Source organism: Eucyclogobius newberryi, unplaced genomic scaffold (genome assembly GCF_026437365.1).
Source record: "Eucyclogobius newberryi isolate DKJ021-1_F unplaced genomic scaffold, fEucNew1.0.hap1 SCAF_23, whole genome shotgun sequence".
Classification (NCBI taxonomy): Eukaryota; Metazoa; Chordata; class Actinopteri; order Gobiiformes; family Gobiidae; genus Eucyclogobius; species Eucyclogobius newberryi.
This window is the reverse complement of record NW_027315868.1, coordinates 797,009-820,726: the sequence shown is the minus strand read 5'-3', so window position 1 is coordinate 820,726 and position 23,718 is coordinate 797,009. Positions and strand designations below refer to the sequence as shown.

The 23,718-nt window shown below is 49.0% G+C and overlaps 1 protein-coding gene across 1 annotated transcript; it reads left to right on the top strand.

The window, feature by feature from the left end:
- Window positions 1-5,020: 5,020 nt before the first annotated feature.
- myl9b (myosin, light chain 9b, regulatory) lies at window positions 5,021-23,310 on the top strand. Its single transcript, XM_072459540.1, has 4 exons — window positions 5,021-5,098; window positions 14,817-15,019; window positions 16,437-16,598; window positions 23,096-23,310. The coding sequence occupies exons 2-4, from the start codon at window positions 14,836-14,838 to the stop codon at window positions 23,269-23,271; spliced, it is 522 nt and encodes a 173-aa protein (XP_072315641.1). The 5' UTR covers window positions 5,021-5,098; window positions 14,817-14,835; the 3' UTR covers window positions 23,272-23,310.
- The last annotated feature ends 408 nt before the right edge of the window (window positions 23,311-23,718 follow it).

The following is a 23,718-nucleotide window of genomic DNA, read 5'->3' as shown; positions in this document are numbered from 1 at the left end:
CGTTTTATCAATGTCAGTGTCACATTCAAATATCACACATGAAAAGATTTTTACATTTGTTATAAAACTGACACAAACGTCACAAACGTCACAAACGTCACAAACGTCACAAACGTCACAAACGTCATGTGGAATGCTCCGTTCATTGAGTTTTAATTCACTTTTGACAAATAAAAACAGTATAAAAAAGTCTGAAAATGCAGTTACTTAGAACTCATTGAATTTGAATTAATATTGTAACTCGTACTTCACCATTTTCACAGTTTTCGTACTTAAAGGATCCTGTGGGTACATTTGCGTGTACATTTCTGATGTACATTTGCGTGTACATTTCTGATGTACATTTGCGTGTACATTTGCGTGTACATTTGCGTGTACATTTCTGATGTACATTTGCGTGTACATTTGCGTGTACATTTGCGTGTACATTTCTGATGTACATTTGCGTGTACATTTGCGTGTACATTTCTGATGTACATTTGCGTGTACATTTGCGTGTACATTTGCGTGTACATTTGCGTGTACATTTGCGCGTACATTTGCGTGTACATTTGCGTGTACATTTCTGATGTACATTTGCGTGTACGTTTGCGTGTACATTTGCGTGTACATTTGCGCGTACATTTGCGTGTACATTTGCGTGTACATTTCTGATGTACATTTGCGTGTACGTTTGCGTGTACATTTGCGTGTACATTTGCGCGTACATTTGCGTGTACATTTGCGCGTACATTTGCGTGTACATTTGCGTGTACATTTGCGTGTACATTTCTGATGTACATTTGCGTGTACATTTCTGATGTACATTTGCGTGTACATTTCTGATGTACATTTGCGTGTACATTTGCGTGTACATTTGCGTGTACATTTGCGCGTACATTTGCGTGTACATTTGCGTGTACATTTCTGATGTACATTTGCGTGTACATTTGCGTGTACATTTGCGTGTACATTTCTGATGTACATTTGCGCGTACATTTGTGATGTGTGTAACTAATGTTTTAATTGTATTTTTAATAGGCTCCTCCCACTAAAACCATGTACAGTCGGCTCCTCCCACTAAAACCATGTACAGTCGGCTCCTCCCACTAAAAAACATGTACAATAGGCTCCTCCCACTGAAAACCATGGACAATAGGCTCCTCCCACTGAAAACCATGGACAATAGGCTCCTCCCACTAAAACTATGTACAGTCGGCTCCTCCCACTGAAAACCATGTACAGTAGGCTCCTCCCACTAAAAACATGTACAATAGGCTCCTCCCACTGAAAACCATGGACAATAGGCTCCTCCCACTAAAACCATGTACAATAGGCTCCTCCCACTAAAACCATGTACAGTAGGCTCCTCCCACTAAAAACATGTACAATAGGCTCCTCCCACTGAAAACCATGGACAATAGGCTCCTCCCACTAAAACCATGTACAATAGGCTCCTCCCACTAAAACCATGTACAGTAGGCTCCTCCCACTAAAAACATGTACAATAGGCTCCTCCCACTAAAACCATGTACAATAGGCTCCTCCCACTAAAACCATGTACAGTAGGCTCCTCCCACTAAAAACATGTACAATAGGCTCCTCCCACTGAAAACCATGTACAGTAGGCTCCTCCCACTAAAAGCATGTACAGTCGGCTCCTCCCACTGAAAACCATGTACAGTAGGCTCCTCCCACTGAAAACCATGTACAGTAGGCTCCTCCCACTAAAACCATGTACAGTAGGCTCCTCCCACTAAAAACACTTTCCTTAAGTTTGATCTATAGATCCACATCAATGACACAACAGTTCTGATCTGACACAATAATACCATAAACACCTTTATTTAGTCCAACCATGTCTTTGTGTCACACACTGATGACATCACAGAGGGACTAAGCTCTACTTCCTGTCATTTAAACTCGTCACATCATCATCTTCACAAACTGCAACTTAACTTATACACATTTAGCACAGATGCTCTCCCACCAAACTGTGTCAGGATTAGAGAAACAGGAGAACCTTCATGTGGACTTTAACTTCATTGTAAGTAAATGTTTTGGCAGCAGTATTAGTCATGTACCTGTACTTTGACTTGAGTACAAGTACTTGGTGCTTCAGACAGACTCCATCATTCAAACGAGGTCCTGCTCCTCTGTTCACTCTCACTGTTTATTGTCCCTCTCTTCTCGTCCTCTCTCCTTTTTTCTCTTGTCTCCAGCTCTTTCTCTAAATAAGGCCGTGGAATGCCAGGAAGCTCCTCCCACCACACTGTGCCCCCCCCTCGCTGACACTTCCTCTAAATACTACGAATACACAAAGTAAACGTGCATCACTGCAACAGGTTTGACTGCAGTTCATGAACATTATTATATTTAAGTTAAGTAATTAAGTTTGACAGTTTTATTACGTTTACAATGTTACTTCCTGGTTAGACACGGACTGTTACCTAGCAACCACAATGTAAACACAGGCAAACTCCGCATAAGTGTCACGGTCGTTCTGTTTGACTCATAATGACACTTGATTACGCCTCTGTTTTCTAAAGCAGGAAAATGTGTCAGTTGCATTTTTGACCGATCGTCGTCGCACATTGATGACATCACAGGGGGAATCTTGTCGACTTTTCCTTCTCAACTTTCCTTGACCGACTGCTGCTTGGCGGATGCAAAGCTGTAATAAACGCTGACCACAGGTTCTCTCTGACCAAACGGAGTCATGACAAAACACATTTGAAAAAACTTTAACTCTGGACTTTAAGTTTTGACTCTCAAAAAGAGTTCAGTCAGATCTTTAGTTCCTCAGAACTCTAAACTCCTCCGTGCAGTTTGTTTGCGTGTGATGTGTGAAACGTCTCGAGCACGTGACACCGGGGCAAACGCTGCGTCCAGACGCGTCTCTCCCTCGGTCTTTCCCCGGGTCCGAGCGCATTCCTTCGCCTTGTATGGACACTCACTGTGGGCCTCGGTCACCTCCACCTCCTCCCCCTCCACCCAGCTCCGCCCACCGCCTTTGTGCCTCGTGTTATGGAGCTGCAGCGCGGAGCAGCAGCGCTCACAGGCGCACGCGCACAAACGAGCCGCATTTGAGCCAGAACTTTCTCTTTTTGACTTCTATAGGTTGTTTTATCACTTTATCATCTTATCATTGTTTTATGTTGCACCGAATCCTGTTTGTGAATTCTGTTCATTGACAATGGAAATAAACCCTTTCTAATCCTGATTCTGAAATACTGCGAATTCAACCCGTCATCAGGTCTAAACCAGGACTAAACCAGGACTAAACCAGGTGTGAACCAGGTCTAAACCAGGACTAAACCAGGTCTAAACCAGGACTAAACCAGGTCTAAACCAGGTCTACACCAGGTCTAAACCAGGACTAAACCAGGTCTAAACCAGGTCTAAACCAGGACTGAACCAGGTCTAAACCAGGACTAAACCAGGTCTAAACCAGGTCTACACCAGGACTAAACCAGGTCTAAACCAGGTCTAAACCAGGACTAAACCAGGTCTACACCAGGACTAAACCAGGTCTAAACCAGGTCTAAACCAGGACTAAACCAGGTCTAAACCAGGTCTAAACCAGGACTAAACCAGGTCTACACCAGGACTAAACCAGGTCTAAACCAGGTCTAAACCAGGACTAAACCAGGTCTAAACCAGGACTAAACCAGGTCTAAACCAGGTCTAAACCAGGACTAAACCAGGTCTAAACCAGGACAAAACCAGGTCTAAAACAGGTCTAAACCAGGACTTAACCAGGTCTAAACCAGGACAAAACCAGGTCTAAACCAGGACTAAACCAGGACTAAACCAGGACTAAATCAGGTCCAAACCAGGACTAAACCAGGACTAAACCAGGTCTAAACCAAGTCTAAACCAGGACTAAACCAGGACTAAACCAGGTCTAAACCAAGTCTAAACCAGGACTAAACCAGGTCTAAACCAGGACTAAACCAGGACTAAACCAGGTCTAAACCAAGTCTAAACCAGGACTAAACCAGGTCTAAACCAGGACTAAATCAGGTCCAAACCAGGACTAAACCAGGACTAAACCAGGTCTAAACCAAGTCTAAACCAGGACTAAACCAGGACTAAACCAGGTCTAAACCAAGTCTAAACCAGGACTAAACCAGGTCTAAACCAGGACTAAACCAGGACTAAACCAGGTCTAAACCAAGTCTAAACCAGGACTAAACCAGGTCTAAACCAGGACTAAATCAGGTCCAAACCAGGACTAAACCAGGACTAAACCAGGTCTAAACCAAGTCTAAACCAGGACTAAACCAGGACTAAACCAGGTCTAAACCAAGTCTAAACCAGGACTAAACCAGGTCTAAACCAGGACTAAACCAGGACTAAACCAGGTCTAAACCAAGTCTAAACCAGGACTAAACCAGGTCTAAACCAGGACTAAACCAGGTCTAAACCAAGTCTAAACCAGGACTAAACCAGGTCTAAACCAGGACTAAACCAGGACTAAACCAGGTCTAAACCAGGTCTAAACCAGGACTAAACCAGGACTAAACCAGGACTAAACCAGGTCTAAACCAGGACTAAACCAGGACTAAACCAGGTCTAAACCAGGACTAAACCAGGACTAAACCAGGTCTAAACCAGGTCTAAACCAGGACTAAACCAGGACTAAACCAGGACTAAACCAGGTTAAACCAGGTCTAAACCAAGTCTAAACCAGGACTAAACCAGGTCTAAACCAGGACTAAACCAGGACTAAACCAGGACTAAACCAGGTCTAAACCAGGACTAAACCAGGACTAAACCAGGACTAAACCAGGACTAAACCAGGTCTAAACCAGGACTAAACCAGGACTAAACCAGGACTAAACCAGGTCTAAACCAGGATTAAACCAGGACTAAACCAGGTCTAAACCAGGACTAAACCAGGACTAAACCAGGACTAAACCAGGTCTAAACCAGGACTGAAGCTGCTGCTGGTGTCAAACTGCTGGTCCTAAGCTCCGCCCACTCTGCCCCGGACAGCGCAGGCGGGGAGGCGGGGGAGGGGGCGGGGCTCTAAACAAACTCCTGGAGTGAACTTTTTCGGCTCGTGCCTCTCAAGTGTCCTAAAGGTCCGACTCCATCCGCAGTCTGAGCTCAGGTGAGACCTTTTCTTCTGTTTCCTTCTGTTTTCTTCTGTTTCTTCTGTTTTCTTCTGTTTTCTTCTGTTTTAGTGGTGAAAGTCTCAAAGTTTAAATCTTTTCACACGTTTAGAACTGTCAAAGTGTTAAATGTAGTTTTGGTGAACATTTCAGATACATTTTCTTGTGAATCTTATTTATATATGTTTTTTTCGTTGCTCAAAGCCTGAATCCAGATATTTTATGTAGAATATTTGTACTTTTCAGTCCAGTTCAAAAGTGCAGTAATAATACAGCTCTGAGTGAAAGTAAAAGTATCCATAGTAGCGTGTACTTCAGTCAGTACAGTTACTTTGATCACAAACAGGATGAAGTGTGTGACTTCTTATAGTTGGTGAGTTTGAACACTGGGGTCCGGTGTGTTCAGGGTCCGGTGTGTTCAGGGTCCTGTGTGTTCGGGGTCCGGTGTGTTCAGGGTCCTGTGTGTTCGGGGTCCGGTGTGTTCGGGGTCCGGTGTGTTCGGGGTCCTGTGTGTTCGGGGTCCGGTGTGTTCAGGGTCCTGTGTGTTCGGGGTCCGGTGTGTTCGGGGTCCGGTGTGTTCAGGGTGTGTTCAGGGTCTGTTGTGTTCAGGGTCTGGTGTGTTCAGGGTCCGGTGTGTTCGGGGTCTGGTGTGTTCAGGGTCTGGTGTGTTCAGGGTCCGGTGTGTTCAGGGTCCGGTGTGTTCAGGGTCCGGTGTGTTCAGGGTCCGGTGTGTTCAGGGTGTGTTCAGGGTCCGGTGTGTTCGGGGTCCGGTGTGTTCATGGTCTGGTGTGTTCAGGGTCCGGTGTGTTCAGGGTCCGGTGTGTTCAGGGTCCGGTGTGTTCAGGGTGTGTTCAGGGTCCGGTGTGTTCGGGGTCCGGTGTGTTCGGGGTCCGGTGTCTTCATGGTCTGGTGTGTTCAGGGTCCGGTGTGTTCAGGGTCCGGTGTGTTCGGGGTCCGGTGTCTTCATGGTCTGGTGTGTTCAGGGTCCGGTGTGTTCAGGGTCCGGTGTGTTCAGGGTCCGGTGTGTTCAGGTTCACTTTGCCAGTTTGTCCAGTAACATATGCAAATGCAGCAGAAGTAAAAGTATCGTGTTACTTGAGTATTAGCGCTGCAAATGTAAGAAAACACTTTAGTCCAGCACTGCAAATAATACATAATAATACATAGTAATACATAATAATACATAATAATACATAATAATACATAATAATACATAGTAATACATAATAATACATAGTAATACATAATAATACATAATAATACATAATAATACATAATAATACATAATAATACATAATAATACATAGTAATACATAATAATACATAATAATACATAATAATACATAATAATACATAGTAATACATAATAATACATAATAATACATAATAATACATAATAATACATAGTAATACATAGTAATACATAGTAATACATAATAATACATAATAATACATAATAATACATAGTAATACATAATAATACATAATAATACATAATAATACATAGTAATACATAATAATACATAATAATACATAATAATACATAATAATACATAGTAATACATAATAATTCATAAAAAATCATAATAATTCATAATAATACATAGTAATACATAGTAATACATAATAATACATAATAATACATAATAATACATAATACTGCGAGTGTGAAATGTACTTGCACGTTAGCAACAGCTGTTGCTAACGTGCTTTGCTAGCTATGTGTTGCTAAGGCTCCACATAGTCGTTAGAGTTAGCACAAGATCAAGTTTGCTTGTTGCCGATTGGTTGCCGGTTTCTCTTGTCCAATCATCTGGCGCTAAAGCTATCCGGGGCTGAAGCTAGTATGGGTGTGTGAGCGCCCAGGGCCCGTCAGGGGAAACACACCGTCCTGAACGGCTCCTCTGGATCGCGGGATAAAATGATGAGAAAACATGTCTCTGTTTGAGAGAAGATCGTTCCACTGTTCTACTCACAAAAGCGCCTTTAAATACTTTAATATTACATAACAGATAAGTAGCCGCTAACAGGCGCTAACAGGCGCTAGCAGAGTCAGGACTAAACATGGAGCGGCCTCCTGCTGGTGCCAGAGTCAGGACTAAACATGGAGCGGCCTCCTGCTGGTGCCAGAGTCAGGACTAAACATGGAGCGGCCTCCTGCTGGTGCCAGAGTCAGGACTAAACATGGAGCGGCCTCCTGCTGGTGCCAGAGTCAGGACTAAACATGGACCGGCCTCCTGCTGGTGCTAGAGTCAGGACTAAACATGGACCGGCCTCCTGCTGGTGCTAGAGTCAGGACTAAACATGGACCGGCCTCCTGCTAGTGCCAGAGTCAGGACTAAACATGGAGCGGCCTCCTGCTGGTGCCAGAGTCAGGACTGAACATGGAGCGGCCTCCTGCTGGTGCCAGAGTCAGGACTAAACATGGACCGGCCTCCTGCTGGTGCTAGAGTCAGGACTAAACATGGACCGGCCTCCTGCTGGTGCCAGAGTCAGGACTAAACATGGACCGGCCTCCTGCTGGTGCCAGAGTCAGGACTAAACATGGACCGGCCTCCTGCTAGTGCCAGAGTCAGGACTAAACATGGAGCGGCCTCCTGCTGGTGCCAGAGTCAGGACTAAACATGGACCGGCCTCCTGCTGGTGCCAGAGTCAGGACTAAACATGGACCGGCCTCCTGCTGGTGCCAGAGTCAGGCCTCCTGCTGGTGCCAGAGTCAGGACTAAACATGGACCGGCCTCCTGCTGGTGCCAGAGTCAGGACTAAACATGGACCGGCCTCCTGCTGGTGCCAGAGTCAGGACTAAACATGGAGCGGCCTCCTGCTGGTGCCAGAGTCAGGACTAAACATGGACCGGCCTCCTGCTGGTGCCAGAGTCAGGCCTCCTGCTGGTGCCAGAGTCAGGACTAAACATGGACCGGCCTCCTGCTGGTGCCAGAGTCAGGACTAAACATGGACCGGCCTCCAGCTGGTGCCAGAGTCAGGACTAAACATGGACCGGCCTCCTGCTGGTGCCCAGAGTCAGGACTAAACATGGACCGGCCTCCTGCTGGTGCCAGAGTCAGGCCTCCTGCTGGTGCCAGAGTCAGGACTAAACATGGACCGGCCTCCTGCTGGTGCCAGAGTCAGGAATAAACATGGAGCGGCCTCCTACTGGTGCCAGAGTCAGGACTAAACATGGACCGGCCTCCTGCTGGTGCCAGAGTCAGGACTAAACATGGACCGGCCTCCTGCTGGTGCCAGAGTCAGGACTAAACATGGACCGGCCTCCTGCTGGTGCCAGAGTCAGGACTAAACATGGACCGGCCTCCTGCTGGTGCCAGAGTCAGGACTAAACATGTTCCAGCCTCCTGCTGGTGCCAGAGTCAGGACTAAACATGGACCGGCCTCCTGCTGGTGCCAGAGTCAGGACTAAACATGGACCGGCCTCCTGCTGGTGCCAGAGTCAGGCCTCCTGCTGGTGCCAGAGTCAGGACTAAACATGGACCGGCCTCCTGCTGGTGCCAGAGTCAGGACTAAACATGGACCGGCCTCCTGCTGGTGCCAGAGTCAGGACTAAACATGGAGCAGCCTCCTGCTGGTGCCAGAGTCAGGACTAAACATGGACCGGCCTCCTGCTGGTGCCAGAGTCAGGACTAAACATGGAGCGGCCTCCTGCTGGTGCCAGAGTCAGGACTAAACATGGACCGGCCTCCTGCTGGTGCCAGAGTCAGGCCTCCTGCTGGTGCCAGAGTCAGGACTAAACATGGACCGGCCTCCTGCTGGTGCCAGAGTCAGGACTAAACATGGACCGGCCTCCAGCTGGTGCCAGAGTCAGGACTAAACATGGACCGGCCTCCTGCTGGTGCCCAGAGTCAGGACTAAACATGGACCGGCCTCCTGCTGGTGCCAGAGTCAGGCCTCCTGCTGGTGCCAGAGTTAGGACTAAACATGGACCGGCCTCCTGCTGGTGCCAGAGTCAGGAATAAACATGGAGCGGCCTCCTACTGGTGCCAGAGTCAGGACTAAACATGGACCGGCCTCCTGCTGGTGCCAGAGTCAGGACTAAACATGGACCGGCCTCCTGCTGGTGCCAGAGTCAGGACTAAACATAGACCGGCCTCCTGCTGGTGCCAGAGTCAGGACTAAACATGTTCCAGCCTCCTGCTGGTGCCAGAGTCAGGACTAAACATGGACCGGCCTCCTGCTGGTGCCAGAGTCAGGACTAAACATGGACCGGCCTCCTGCTGGTGCCAGAGTCAGGACTAAACATGGAGCGGCCTCCTGCTGGTGCCGGAGTCAGGACTAAACATGGAGCGTCCTCCAGCTGGTGCCAGAGTCAGGACTAAACATGGACCGGCCTCCTGCTGGTGCCAGAGTCAGGACTAAACATGGACCGGCCTCCTGCTGGTGCCAGAGTCAGGACTAAACATGGACCGGCCTCCTGCTGGTGCCCAGAGTCAGGACTAAACATGGACCGGCCTCCTGCTGGTGCCAGAGTCAGGCCTCCTGCTGGTGCCAGAGTCAGGACTAAACATGGACCGGCCTCCTGCTGGTGCCAGAGTCAGGACTAAACATGGAGCAGCCTCCTGCTGGTGCCAGAGTCAGGACTAAACATGGACCGGCCTCCTGCTGGTGCCAGAGTCAGGACTAAACATGGACCGGCCTCCTGCTGGTGCCAGAGTCAGGACTAAACATGGAGCAGCCTCCTGCTGGTGCCAGAGTCAGGACTAAACATGGACCGGCCTCCAGCTGGTGCCAGAGTCAGGACTAAACATGGACCGGCCTCCTGCTGGTGCCAGAGTCAGGACTAAACATGGACCGGCCTCCTGCTGGTGCCAGAGTCAGGCCTCCTGCTGGGGCCAGAGTCAGGACTAAACATGGACCGGCCTCCTGCTGGTGCCAGAGTCAGGAATAAACATGGACCGGCCTCCTGCTGGTGCCAGAGTCAGGACTACACATGGACCGGCCTCCTACTGGTGCCAGAGTCAGGACTAAACATGGACCGGCCTCCTGCTGGTGCCAGAGTCAGGACTAAACATGGACCGGCCTCCTGCTGGTGCCAGAGTCAGGCCTCCTGCTGGTGCCAGAGTCAGGACTAAACATGGACCGGCCTCCTGCTGGTGCCAGAGTCAGGCCTCCTGCTGGTGCCAGAGTCAGGGCTCCTGCTGGTGTCAGAGTCAGGCCTCCTGCTGGTGCCAGAGTCAGGCCTCCTGCTGGTGTCAGAGTCAGGCCTCCTGCTGGTGTCAGAGTCAGGCCTCCTGCTGGTGCCAGAGTCAGGCCTCCTGCTGGTGTCAGAGTCAGGCCTCCTGCTGGTGTCAGAGTCAGGCCTCCTGCTGGTGTCAGAGTCAGGCCTCCTGCTGGTGTCAGAGTCAGGCCTCCTGCTGGTGCCAGAGTCAGGCCTCCTGCTGGTGCCAGAGTCAGGCCTCCTGCTGGTGCCAGAGTCAGGCCTCCTGCTGGTGCCCTGGTAGACTCGCCCTTTGAGGCTTTTTCTTCTTCCATTGAATCCAAACATTTCTCTTCAGGTTTTTTCTTGACAAGAAACAGAGTCGTCCAAACTAAACACACGGAGCAGACGTCCATGTAAGGGCCCCAAGCGCACGCGGGGGCCGAACGCACGAGCAGGGGCCAGAGCAGGGGCCAGAGCAGGGGCCAGAGCAAGGGCCAGAGCAGGACCAGAGCAGGGGCCAGAGCAGGGGCCAGAGCAGGGTCCAGAGCAGGGGCCAGAGCAGGGGCCAGAGCAGGGTCCAGAGCAGAGGCCTGAGCTGGGGCCAGAGCAGGGTCCAGAGCAGGGGCCAGAGCAGGGGCCAGAGCAGGGTCCAGAGCAGAGGCCTGAGCTGGGGCCAGAGCAGGGGCCAGAGCAGGGGCCAGAGCAGGGGCCAGAGCAGGGGCCAGAGCAAGGGCAAGAGCAGAGGCCTGAGCTGGGGCCAGAGCAGGGGCCAGAGCAGCACCAGAGCAGGGGCTAGAGAAGGGGCCTGAGCAGGGGCCTGAGCCTTGGCCTGAGCAGGGGCCAGAGCAAGGGCAAGAGCAGAGGCCTGAGCAGGGGCCCGAGCAGGGGCCTGAGCCGTGGCCTGAGCAGGGGCCCGAGCAGGGGCCTGAGCAGTGGCCTGAGCAGGGGCCTGAGCAGGGGCCTGAGCAGAGGCCTGAGCTGGGGCCAGAGCAGGGTCCAGAGCAGGGGCCAGAGCAGGGGCCAGAGCAGGGTCCAGAGCAGAGGCCTGAGCTGGGGCCAGAGCAGGGGCCAGAGCAGGGGCCAGAGCAGCACCAGAGCAGGGGCTAGAGAAGGGGCCTGAGCAGGGGCCTGAGCAGGGGCCTGAGCAAGGGCAAGAGCAGAGGCCTGAGCAGGGGCCCGAGCAGGGGCCTGAGCCGTGGCCTGAGCAGGGGCCTGAGCAGGGGCCTGAGCAGTGGCCTGAGCAGGGGCCTGAGCAGGGGCCTCATGAAACAGCTGATCTAAAGAGCAGATCTCAAAATAAACTGGGACAATGTGACCTCATTCCAATCAATTGACCGTCTGTTCTGTTCGCTCACATTTACACTCATTTACACTCATTTACACTCATTTACACTCATTTACACTCATTTACACTTATTTACACTCATTTACACTCATTTACACTTATTTACACTCATTTACACTTATTTACACTTATTTACACTTATTTACACTTATTTACACTCATTTCACACTTATTTACACTTATTCACACTTATTTACACTTATTTACACTCATTTACACTCATTTCACACTCATTTACACTCATTTACACTCATTTACACTTATTTACACTTATTTACACTTATTCACACTCATTCACACTCATTTCACACTCATTTCACACTCATTTACACTCATTTACACTTATTTACACTCATTTACACTCATTTACACTCATTTACACTTATTTACACTTATTTACACTTATTTACACTTATTTACACTCATTTCACACACATTTACACTCATTTACACTTATTTACACTTATTTACACTCATTTACACTCATTTACACTCATTTACACTTATTTACACTCATTTACACTCATTTACACTCATTTACACTTATTTACACTTATTTACACTTATTTACACTCATTTACACTCATTTCACACTTATTTACACTTATTCACACTCATTTCACACTTATTTACACTTATTTACACTCATTTACACTCATTTCACACTCATTTACACTCATTTACACTCATTTACACTTATTTACACTTATTTACACTTATTCACACTCATTCACACTCATTTCACACTCATTTACACTCATTTACACTCATTTACACTTATTTACACTCATTTACACTTATTTACACTTATTTACACTTATTTACACTTATTTACACTCATTTCACACACATTTACACTCATTTACACTCATTTACACTTATTTACACTTATTTACACTCATTTACACTCATTTACACTCATTTCACACACATTTACACTCATTTACACTCATTTACACTTATTTACACTCATTTACACTCATTTACACTCATTTACACTCATTTACACTCATTTACACTTATTTACACTCATTTACACTCATTTACACTTATTTACACTTATTTACACTCATTTCACACTTATTTACACTTATTCACACTCATTTCACACTTATTTACACTTATTTACACTCATTTACACTCATTTCACACTCATTTACACTCATTTACACTCATTTACACTTATTTACACTTATTTACACTTATTTACACTCATTCACACTCATTCACACTCATTTACACTCATTTACACTCATTTACACTTATTTACACTCATTTCACACACATTTACACTCATTTACACTCATTTACACTTATTTACACTTATTTACACTCATTTACACTCATTTACACTCATTTCACACACATTTACACTCATTTACACTCATTTACACTTATTTACACTCATTTACACTCATTTACACTAATTTCACACACATTTACACTCATTTACACTCATTTACACTTATTTACACTTATTTACACTCATTTACACTCATTTACGCTCATTTCACACTCATTTACACCTATTTACACTCATTTACACCTATTTACACTTATTTACACTCATTTACACTCATTTACACTCATTTACACTCATTTACACCTATTTACACTCATTTACACCTATTTACACTCATTTACACTTATTTACACTTATTTACACTCATTTACACTCATTTACGCTCATTTCACACTCATTTACACCTATTTACACTCATTTACACCTATTTACACTTATTTACACTCATTTACACTCATTTACACTCATTTACACTCATTTACACCTATTTACACTCATTTACACTCATTTACACTCATTTACACTCATTTACACCTATTTACACTCATTTACACTCATTTACACTCATTTACACTCATTTCACACACATTTACACTAATTTACACTCATTTACTCATTTACACTTATTTACACTCTTTTACTCTCATTTCACACACATTTACACTTATTTCACACACATTTACACTCATTTACACTCATTTCACACACATTTACACTTATTTCACACACATTTACACTCATTTACACTCATTTCACACTCATTTGCACTCATTTCACACACATTTACACTCATTTACACTTATTTCACACACATTTACACTAATTTCACACACATTTACACTCATTTACACTTATTTACACTCATTTACACTAATTTCACACACATTCACACACATTTACACTCATTTCACACTCATTTACACTCATTTACACTCATTTCACACACATTTACACTCATTTACACTTATTTACACTTATTTACACTCATTTACACTCATTTCACACACATTTACACTCATTTACACTCATTTACACTTATTTACACTCATTTACACTCATTTACACTCATTTACACTCATTTCACACACATTTACACTCATTTACACTTATTTACACTTATTTACACTCATTTACACTCATTTACACTCATTTACACTAATTTCACACACATTCACACACATTTACACTCATTTCACACTCATTTACACTCATTTACACTTATTTACACTTATTTACACTCATTTACACTCATTTCACACACATTTACACTCATTTACACTCATTTACACTTATTTACACTCATTTACACTCATTTACACTCATTTCACACACATTTACACTCATTTACACTTATTTACACTTATTTACACTCATTTACACTCATTTACACTCATTCACACTTATTTACACTCATTTACACTCATTTCACACACATTTACACTCATTCACACTTATTTACACTCATTTACACTCATTTCACACACATTTACACTCATTTCCTCAAATTTCCCTCAGAATTTATCATCATTATTTTTCAATGTTCCTCAAATTTTCTTCACATTTTCCAAAAATATATTTTCCACAAATTTCCCGACAACGTTCTCATGTCCTTTTTACACACACTTTGACCTCTGACCTCTGGACTCGCAGCTCCAGGTAAAAGTCCATCACACACACTTTGACCTCTGACCTTTGGACTCGCAGCCCCAGGTGAAGGTCCCTCACACACACTTTGACCTCTGACCTCTGGACTCGCAGTTACGGGTGAAGGTCCATCACACACACTTTGACCTCTGACCTTTGGACTCGCAGCCCCAGGTGAAGGTCCCTCACACACACTTTGACCTCTGACCTCTGGACTCGCAGCTCCGGGTGAAGGTCCATCACACACACTTTGACCTCTGACCTCTGGACTTGCAGCTCCAGGTGAAGGTCCAACATGTCGAGCAAACGTGCCAAAGGGAAGACAACCAAGAAGCGTCCGCAGCGCGCCACGTCCAATGTCTTCGCCATGTTTGACCAGTCGCAGATCCAGGAGTTCAAAGAGGCCTTCAACATGATCGACCAGAACAGAGACGGCTTCATCGACAAAGAAGATCTGCACGACATGCTCGCCTCCCTCGGTCTGAGCGCTCGCCACGGACACCTTAGAGTCTGCGGGAACCTTAGAGAGCGCGAGAACCTTAGAGTGCGCGAGAACCTTAGAGTCTGCGGAAACCTTAGAGAGCGCGAGAACCTTAGAGTGCGCGAGAACCTTAGAGTCTGCGGAATCCTTAGAGTCTACCAGAATCTTAGAGTCTGCCAGAACCTTAGAGAGCGCCAGAACCTTAGAGTGCGCGAGAACCTTAGAGTCTGCGGGAACCTTAGAGTCTGCCAGAATCTTAGTCTGCCAGAACCTTAGAGAGCGCCAGAACCTTAGAGTCTGCCAGAACGTATGAGAGCGCCAGAACCTTAGAGAGCGCCAGAACCTTAGAGTCTGCCAGAACATAAGAGAGCGCCAGAACCTTAGAGAGCGCCAGAACCTTAGAGTCTGCCAGAACATAAGAGAGCGCCAGAACCTTAGAGTGTGCGAGAACCTTAGAGTCTGAGGGAATCTCAGAGTCTACCAGAATCTTAGAGTCTGCCAGAACCTTAGAGAGCGCCAGAACCTTAGAGTTTGCCAGAACATAAGAGAGCGCCAGAACCTTAGAGAGCGCCAGAACCTTAGAGTCTGCCAGAACATAAGAGAGCGCCAGAACCATAGAGAGCACCAGAACCTTAGAGTCTGCGGGAACTTTAGAATCTGCCAGAATCTTAGAGTCTGCCAGAACCTTAGAGTCTGCCCAACATTAGAGAGCGCCAGAACCTTAGAGTCTGCTGGAACCTTAGAGTCTGCAGGAACCTTAGAGAGCGTGAGAACATTAGAGTCTGCCAGAACCTTAGAGAGGGCGTGAACCTTAGAGTCTGCAGAACCTTAGAGTCTGCCAGAACCTTAGAGTGCGTGTGACCCTTAGAGTCTGCCAGAACCTTAAAGTCTGTGAGACCCTTAGAGTGCACAAGAACCTGAGAGAGCGCGAGGACCTTAGTGTGCCAGAACCTTAGAGTCTGCAAGAACCTTAGACTGTGCCAAAACCTTAGAGAGCGTGTGAACCTTAGAGTTTGCCAGAACCTTGGAGTCTGCCAGAACCTTAGAGTGCGCGAGAACCTTACAGAGCGCGAGAAACTGTAGAGTCTACGAGAACCTTAGAGTCTGCCAGAACCTTAGAGTCTGCCAGAACCTTAGAGTGCACGAGTACCTTAGAGTCTGACCTAACCTTAGAGTCTGCGAGAACCTTAGAATCTGCCAGAACCTTAGAGTCTGACAGAACCTTAGAGTCTGCAAGAACCTTTAGACCTGGTTTAGTCCTGGTTTAGTCCTGGTTTAGTCCTGGTTTAGACCTGGTTTGGACCAGGTTTAGTCCTGGTTTAGTCCTGATTTAGTCCTGATTTAGTCCCGGTTTAGACCTGGTTTAGTTTTGGTTTAGTGCGTCTTCTGAACGTGGATGGTGTTATTTGTTTTAGGGAAGAACCCGTCGGACGAGTACCTGGAGGCCATGATGGCCGAGGCTCCGGGACCTATCAACTTCACCATGTTCCTGACCATGTTCGGAGAGAGACTGAACGGGACAGACCCGGAAGACGTGATCAGGAACGCCTTCGCCTGCTTCGATGAGGAGGGCTCCGGTCAGTACAGAGCCTGACCTGTGTGAGGGGGCTTGGCTAAAGCTAGTGTGTGTGAGGGGCGTGTCTGAAGCTAGTGTGTGTGAGGGGCGTGTCTGAAGCTAGTGTGTGTGAGGGGCGTGGCTAAAGCTAGTGTGTGTGAGGGGCGTGTCTGAAGCTAGTGTGTGTGAGGGGCGTGTCTGAAGCTAGTGTGTGTGAGGGGCGTGGCTAAAGCTAGTGTGTGTGAGGGGCGTGTCTGAAGCTAGTGTGTGTGAGGGGCGTGTCTGAAGCTAGTGTGTGTGAGGGGCGTGGCTAAAGCTAGTGTGTGTGAGGGGCGTGTCTGAAGCTAGTGTGTGTGAGGGGCGTGTCTGAAGCTAGTGTGTGTGAGGGGCGTGGCTAAAGCTAGTGTGTGTGAGGGGCGTGGCTAAAGCTAGTGTGTGTGAGGGGCGTGTCTGAAGCTAGTGTGTGTGAGGGGCGTGGCTAAAGCTAGTGTGTGTGAGGGGCGTGTCTGAAGCTAGTGTGTGTGAGGGGCGTGTCTGAAGCTAGTGTGTGTGAGGGGCGTGGCTAAAGCTAGTGTGTGTGAGGGGCGTGTCTGAAGCTAGTGTGTGTGAGGGGCGTGGCTAAAGCTAGTGTGTGTGAGGGGCGTGTCAGAAGCTAGTGTGTGTGAGGGGCGTGTCTGAAGCTAGTGTGTGTGAGGGGCGTGGCTAAAGCTAGTGTGTTTGAGGGGCGTGGCTAAAGCTAGTGTGCGTGAGGGGCGTGTCAGAAGCTAGTGTGTGTGAGGGGCGTGTCTGAAGCTAGTGTGTGTGAGGGGCGTGTCTAAAGCTAGTGTGTGTGAGGGTCGTGTCAGAAGCTAGTGTGTGTGACGGGCGTGTCTGAAGCTAGTTTGTGTGAGGGGCGTGTCTAAAGCTAGTGTGTGTGAGGGGCGTGGCTAAAGCTAGTGTGTGTAAGGGGCTTGGCTAAAGCTAGTGTGTGTGAGGGGCGTGTCAGAAGCTAGTGTGTGTGAGGGGCGTGGCTAAAGCTAGTGTGTGTGAGGGGCGTGTCTGAAGCTAGTGTGTGTGAAGGGCGTGGCTAAAGCTAGTGTGTGTGAGGGGCGTGTCAGAAGCTAGTGTGTCTGAGGGGCGTGGCTAAAGCTAGTGTGTGTGAGGGGCGTGGCTAAAGCTAGTGTGTGTGAGGGGCGTGTCAGAAGCTAGTGTGTGTGAGGGGCGTGGCTAAAGCTAGTGTGTGTGAGGGGCGTGTCAGAAGCTAGTGTGTGTGAGGGGCGTGGCTAAAGCTAGTGTGTGTGAGGGGCGTGGCTAAAGCTAGTGTGTGTGAGGGGCGTGGCTAAAGCTAGTGTGTGTGAGGGGCGTGTCAGAAGCTAGTGTGTGTGAGGGGCGTGGCTAAAGCTAGTGTGTGAGGGGCGTGTCTGAAGCTAGTGTGTGTGAGGGGCGTGTCAGAAGCTATTGTGTGTGAGGGGCGTGGCTAAAGCTAGTGTGTGTGAGGGGCGTGTCAGAAGCTCGTGTGTGTGACGGGCGTGTCTGAAGCTAGTGTGTGTGAGGGGCGTGGCTAAAGCTAGTGTGTGTGAGGGGCGTGGCTAAAGCTAGTGTGTGTGAGGGGCGTGTCAGAAGCTAGTGTGTGTGAGGGGATTGGCTAAAGCTAGTGTGTGTGAGGGGCGTGGCTAAAGCTAGTGTGTGTGAGGGGCGTGTCTGAAGCTAGTGTGTGTGAGGGGCGTGTCTAAAGCTAGTGTGTGTGAGGGGCGTGGCTAAAGCTAGTGTGTGTAAGGGGCTTGGCTAAAGCTAGTGTGTGTGAGGGGCGTGTCAGAAGCTAGTGTGTGTGAGGGGCGTGTCTAAAGCTAGTGTGTGTGAGGGGCGTGGCTAAAGCTAGTGTGTGTGAGGGGCGTGTCAGAAGCTAGTGTGTGTGAGGGGCGTGTCTGAAGCTAGTTTGTGTGAGGGGCGTGTCTAAAGCTAGTGTGTGTGAGGGGCGTGGCTAAAGCTAGTGTGTGTGAGGGGCGTGTCAGAAGCTAGTGTGTGTGAGGGGCGTGGCTAAAGCTAGTGTGTGTGAGGGGCGTGTCAGAAGCTAGTGTGTGTGAGGGGCGTGGCTAAAGCTAGTGTGTGTGAGGGGCGTGTCTGAAGCTAGTGTGTGTGAAGGGCGTGGCTAAAGCTAGTGTGTGTGAGGGGCGTGTCAGAAGCTAGTGTGTGTGAGGGGCGTGGCTAAAGCTAGTGTGTGTGAGGGGCGTGGCTAAAGCTAGTGTGTGTGAGGGGCGTGTCAGAAGCTAGTGTGTGTGAGGGGCGTGGCTAAAGCTAGTGTGTGTGAGGGGCGTGTCAGAAGCTAGTGTGTGTGAGGGGCGTGGCTAAAGCTAGTGTGTGTGAGGGGCGTGGCTAAAGCTAGTGTGTGTGAGGGGCGTGGCTAAAGCTAGTGTGTGTGAGGGGCGTGTCAGAAGCTAGTGTGTGTGAGGGGCGTGGCTAAAGCTAGTGTGTGAGGGGCGTGTCTGAAGCTAGTGTGTGTGAGGGGCGTGTCAGAAGCTATTGTGTGTGAGGGGCGTGGCTAAAGCTAGTGTGTGTGAGGGGCGTGTCAGAAGCTCGTGTGTGTGACGGGCGTGTCTGAAGCTAGTGTGTGTGAGGGGCGTGGCTAAAGCTAGTGTGTGTGAGGGGCGTGGCTAAAGCTAGTGTGTGTGAGGGGCGTGTCAGAAGCTAGTGTGTGTGAGGGGCTTGGCTAAAGCTAGTGTGTGTGAGGGGCGTGGCTAAAGCTAGTGTGTGTGAGGGGCGTGTCTGAAGCTAGTGTGTGTGAGGGGCGTGGCTAAAGCTAGTGTGTGTGAGGGGCGTGTCAGAAGCTAGTGTGTGTGAGGGGCGTGGCTAAAGCTAGTGTGTGAGGGGCGTGTCTGAAGCTAGTGTGTGTGAGGGGCGTGTCAGAAGCTATTGTGTGTGAGGGGCGTGGCTAAAGCTAGTGTGTGTGAGGGGCGTGTCAGAAGCTCGTGTGTGTGACGGGCGTGTCTGAAGCTAGTGTGTGTGAGGGGCGTGGCTAAAGCTAGTGTGTGTGAGGGGCGTGGCTAAAGCTAGTGTGTGTGAGGGGCGTGTCAGAAGCTAGTGTGTGTGAGGGGCTTGGCTAAAGCTAGTGTGTGTGAGGGGCGTGGCTAAAGCTAGTGTGTGTGAGGGGCGTGTCTGAAGCTAGTGTGTGTGAGGGGCGTGGCTAAAGCTAGTGTGTGTGAGGGGCGTGTCTAAAGCTAGTGTGTGTGAGGGGCGTGGCTAAAGCTAGTGTGTGTAAGGGGCTTGGCTAAAGCTAGTGTGTGTGAGGGGCGTGTCAGAAGCTAGTGTGTGTGAGGTGCGTGTCTGAAGCTAGTGTGTGTGAAGGGCGTGGCTAAAGCTAGTGTGTGTGAGGGGCGTGTCAGAAGCTAGTGTGTGTGAGGGGCGTGGCTAAAGCTAGTGTGTGTGAGGGGCGTGGCTAAAGCTAGTGTGTGTGAGGGGCGTGTCAGAAGCTAGTGTGTGTGAGGGGCGTGGCTAAAGCTAGTGTGTGAGAGGGGCATGGCTAAAGCTAGTGTGTGTGAGGGGCGTGTCAGAAGCTAGTGTGTGTGAGGGGCGTGGCTAAAGCTAGTGTGTGTGAGGGGCGTGGCTAAAGCTAGTGTGTGTGAGGGGCGTGGCTAAAGCTAGTGTGTGTGAGGGGCGTGTCAGAAGCTAGTGTGTGAGGGGCGTGGCTAAAGCTAGTGTGTGAGGGGCGTGTCTGAAGCTAGTGTGTGTGAGGGGCGTGTCAGAAGCTAGTGCGTGTGAGGGGCGTGGCTAAAGCTAGTGTGTGAGGGGCACGGCTAAGGCTAGTGTGTGTGAGGGGCGTGGCTAAAGCTAGTGTGTGAGGGGCGTGTCAGAAGCTAGTGTGTGTGAGGGGCGTGTCTGAAGCTAGTGTGTGTGAGGGGCATGGCTAAAGCTAGTGTGTGTGAGGGGCGTGGCTAAAGCTAGTGTGTGTGAGAGGCGTGGCTAAAGCTAGTGTGTGTGAGGGGCGTGGCTAAAGCTAGTGTGTGTGAGGGGCATGGCTAAAGCTAGTGTGTGTGAGGGGCATGGCTAAAGCTAGTGTGTGTGAGGGGCGTGGCTAAAGCTAGTGTGTGTGAGGGGCGTGTCTGAAGCTAGTGTGTGTGAGGGGCATGGCTAAAGCTAGTGTGTGTGAGGGGCGTGGCTAAAGCTAGTGTGTGTGAGAGGCGTGGCTAAAGCTAGTGTGTGTGAGGGGCGTGGCTAAAGCTAGCGCGTGTGAGGGGCACGGCTAAAGCTAGTGTGTGTGAAGGGCGTGGCTAAAGCTAGTGTGTGAGGGGCGTGGCTAAAGCTAGTATGTGAGGGGCGTGTCAGAAGCTAGTGTGTGTGAGGGGCGTGTCTGAAGCTAGTGTGTGTGGGGAGCGTGGCTAAAGCTAGTGTGTTTGAGGGGCGTGGCTAAAGCTAGTGTGCGTGAGGGGCGTGTCAGAAGCTAGTGTGTGTTAGGGGCGTGGCTAAAGCTAGTGTGTGTGAGGGGCGTGTCTGAAGCTAGTGCGTGTGAGGGGCGTGGCTAAAGCTAGTGTGTTTGAGGGGCGTGGCTAAAGCTAGTGTGCGTGAGGGGCGTGTCAGAAGCTAGTGTGTGTGAGGGGCGTGGCTAAAGCTAGTGTGTGAGGGGCGTGTCTGAAGCTAGTGTGTGTGAGGGGCGTGTCAGAAGCTAGTGTGTGTGAGGGGCGTGGCTAAAGCTAGTGTTTGTGAGGGGCACGGCTAAAGCTAGTGTGTGTGAGGGGCGTGGCTAAAGCTAGTGTGTGTGAGGGGCGTGGCTAAAGCTAGTGTGTGTGAGGGGCACGGCTAAAGCTAGTGTGTGTGAGGGGCGTGTCAGAAGCTAGTGTGTGTGAGGGGCGTGGCTAAAGCTAGTGCGTGTGAGGGGCATGGCTAAAGCTAGTGTGTGTGAGGGGCGTGGCTAAAGCTAGTGTGTGTGAGGGGCGTGGCTAAAGCTAGTGTGTGTGAGGGGCGTGGCTAAAGCTAGCGCGTGTAAGGGGCTTGGCTAAAGCTAGCGTGTGTGAGGGGCGCGTCAGAAGCTAGTGTGTGTGAGGGGCGTGGCTAAAGCTAGTGTGTGTGAGGGGCACGGCTAAAGCTAGTGTGTGTGAAGGGCGTGGCTAAAGCTAGTGTGTGTGAGGGGCGTGGCTAAAGCTAGTGTGTGAGGGGCGTGTCAGAAGCTAGTGTGTGTGAGGGGCGTGTCTGAAGCTAGTGTGTGTGGGGAGCGTGGCTAAAGCTAGTGCGTGTGAGGGACGTGGCTAAAGCTAGTGTGTGTGAGGGGCGTGGCTAAAGCTAGCGTGTGTGAGGGGCGTGGCTAAAGCTAGTGTGTGTGAGGGGCGTGGCTAAAGCTAGCGTGTGTAAGGGGCTTGGCTAAAGCTAGCGTGTGTGAGCGGCGCGTCAGAAGCTAGTGTGTGTGAGGGGCGTGGCTAAAGCTAGCGCGTGTAAGGGGCTTGGCTAAAGCTAGCGTGTGTGAGGGGCGCGTCAGAAGCTAGTGTGTGTGAGGGGCGTGGCTAAAGCTAGTGTGTGTGAGGGGTGTGGCTAAAGCTAGTGTGTGTGAGGGGCGTGGCTAAAGCTAGTGTGTGAGGGGCGTGTCAGAAGCTAGTGTGTGTGGGGAGCGTGGCTAAAGCTAGTGCGTGTGAGGGGCATGGCTAAAGCTAGTGTGTGTGAGGGGCGTGGCTAAAGCTAGTGTGTGTGAGGGGCGTGGCTAAAGCTAGTGTGTGTGAGGGGCGTGGCTAAAGCTAGCGCGTGTAAGGGGCTTGGCTAAAGCTAGCGTGTGTGAGGGGCGCGTCAGAAGCTAGTGTGTGTGAGGGGCGTGGCTAAAGCTAGTGTGTGTGAAGGGCTTGGCTAAAGCTAGTGTGTGTGAGGGGCGTGGCTAAAGCAAGTGTGTGTAAGGGGCTTGGCTAAAGCTAGCGTGTGTGAGGGGCGCGTCAGAAGCTAGTGTGTGTGAGGGGCGTGGCTAAAGCTAGTGTGTGTGAGGGGCGTGGCTAAAGCTAGCGTGTGTAAGGGGCTTGGCTAAAGCTAGCGTGTGTGAGGGGCGCGTCAGAAGCTAGTGTGTGTGAGGGGCGTGGCTAAAGCTAGTGTGTGTGAGGGGCGTGGCTAAAGCTAGCGTGTGTAAGGGGCTTGGCTAAAGCTAGCGTGTGTGAGGGGCGTGGCTAAAGCTAGTGTGTGTGAGGGGCGTGGCTAAAGCTAGCGTGTGTAAGGGGCTTGGCTAAAGCTAGCGTGTGTGAGGGGCGTGGCTAAAGCTAGTGCGTGTGAGGGGCGTGGCGTTTGAACCTCTCTTTATGTCGTGCTTTGGATCATGTCAGACGCATCATGAGCTGGAAATATCAGATTGTGGCTCTTGACAAAGCGAGTGCCGTTCGGCCATAAACAGGAAACAGCTGTTGCTAACGCGCTTTGCTAGCTCTGTGCTGCTAAGGCTCGAAATATAAGTTAACATCAGTGGAAATTCAGTGAAAATTGTAGCATTTTGTTGCCTTTAGATGTTCTTTTCGGGCTCACTTTGTCTCCCAGTTGTGTTCTTTTTGAAATAAAATCATAAAAATGGCTCGCCTTGTGTAGGCTCCATCCACGAGGACCACCTGAGGGAGCTGCTGACCACGATGGGCGACCGTTTCACCGACGAGGAAGTGGACGAGCTTTTCCGAGAGGCGCCGATCGATAAGAAGGGAAACTTCAACTACGCCGAGTTCACGCGAATCCTGAAGCACGGCGCCAAAGACAAGGACGACGAGTGACACGCCCGGCGCCCGCCGTGTCAGCGCTTTTGAAACCTTTTGAAATCTGTCTGGGCCTAACTTCTGATCTTGAATATGAAGTTAATGAAATATAAAGTTTAAACTGTTGAGTTAAAATTTTTATTTCACCTTCAGATTATTTTTTATTTCCATGTTAAAATTCAGAATGCAAATTAAAGTTAAAATTCAAATTAATGTTACATTTCAGAATTCAAAACATTAAAGTTAATATTCAAAATTCAAATTAAAGTTAAAATTCAAATTAAAGTAAAAAAAAAAAGACCAAAAAAGTTTGAATTTGAAACAAACACATTTTGAAGGTGAAAAAAGATTTGTATTTTCACATTAGAAATCGATCCATTCTTTTGTTTCAAAGATTCTGAACGTCTTGAAAACTAAATCATTTGTGCATTTTGTGTTTCTTTCTTTTGTCGGTTTGAAATTCGA

Excerpts from the sequence above, each read along its gene's own strand:
- myl9b (XM_072459540.1), top strand. The coding sequence starts at position 14,836 with ATGTCGAGCAAACGTGCCAAAGGGAAGACAACCAAGAAGCGTCCGCAG. Across the intron at positions 15,020-16,436 it reads CGACATGCTCGCCTCCCTCG|GGAAGAACCCGTCGGACGAG; the intron begins GTCTGAGCGCTC and ends TATTTGTTTTAG. Across the intron at positions 16,599-23,095 it reads CTTCGATGAGGAGGGCTCCG|GCTCCATCCACGAGGACCAC; the intron begins GTCAGTACAGAG and ends CGCCTTGTGTAG.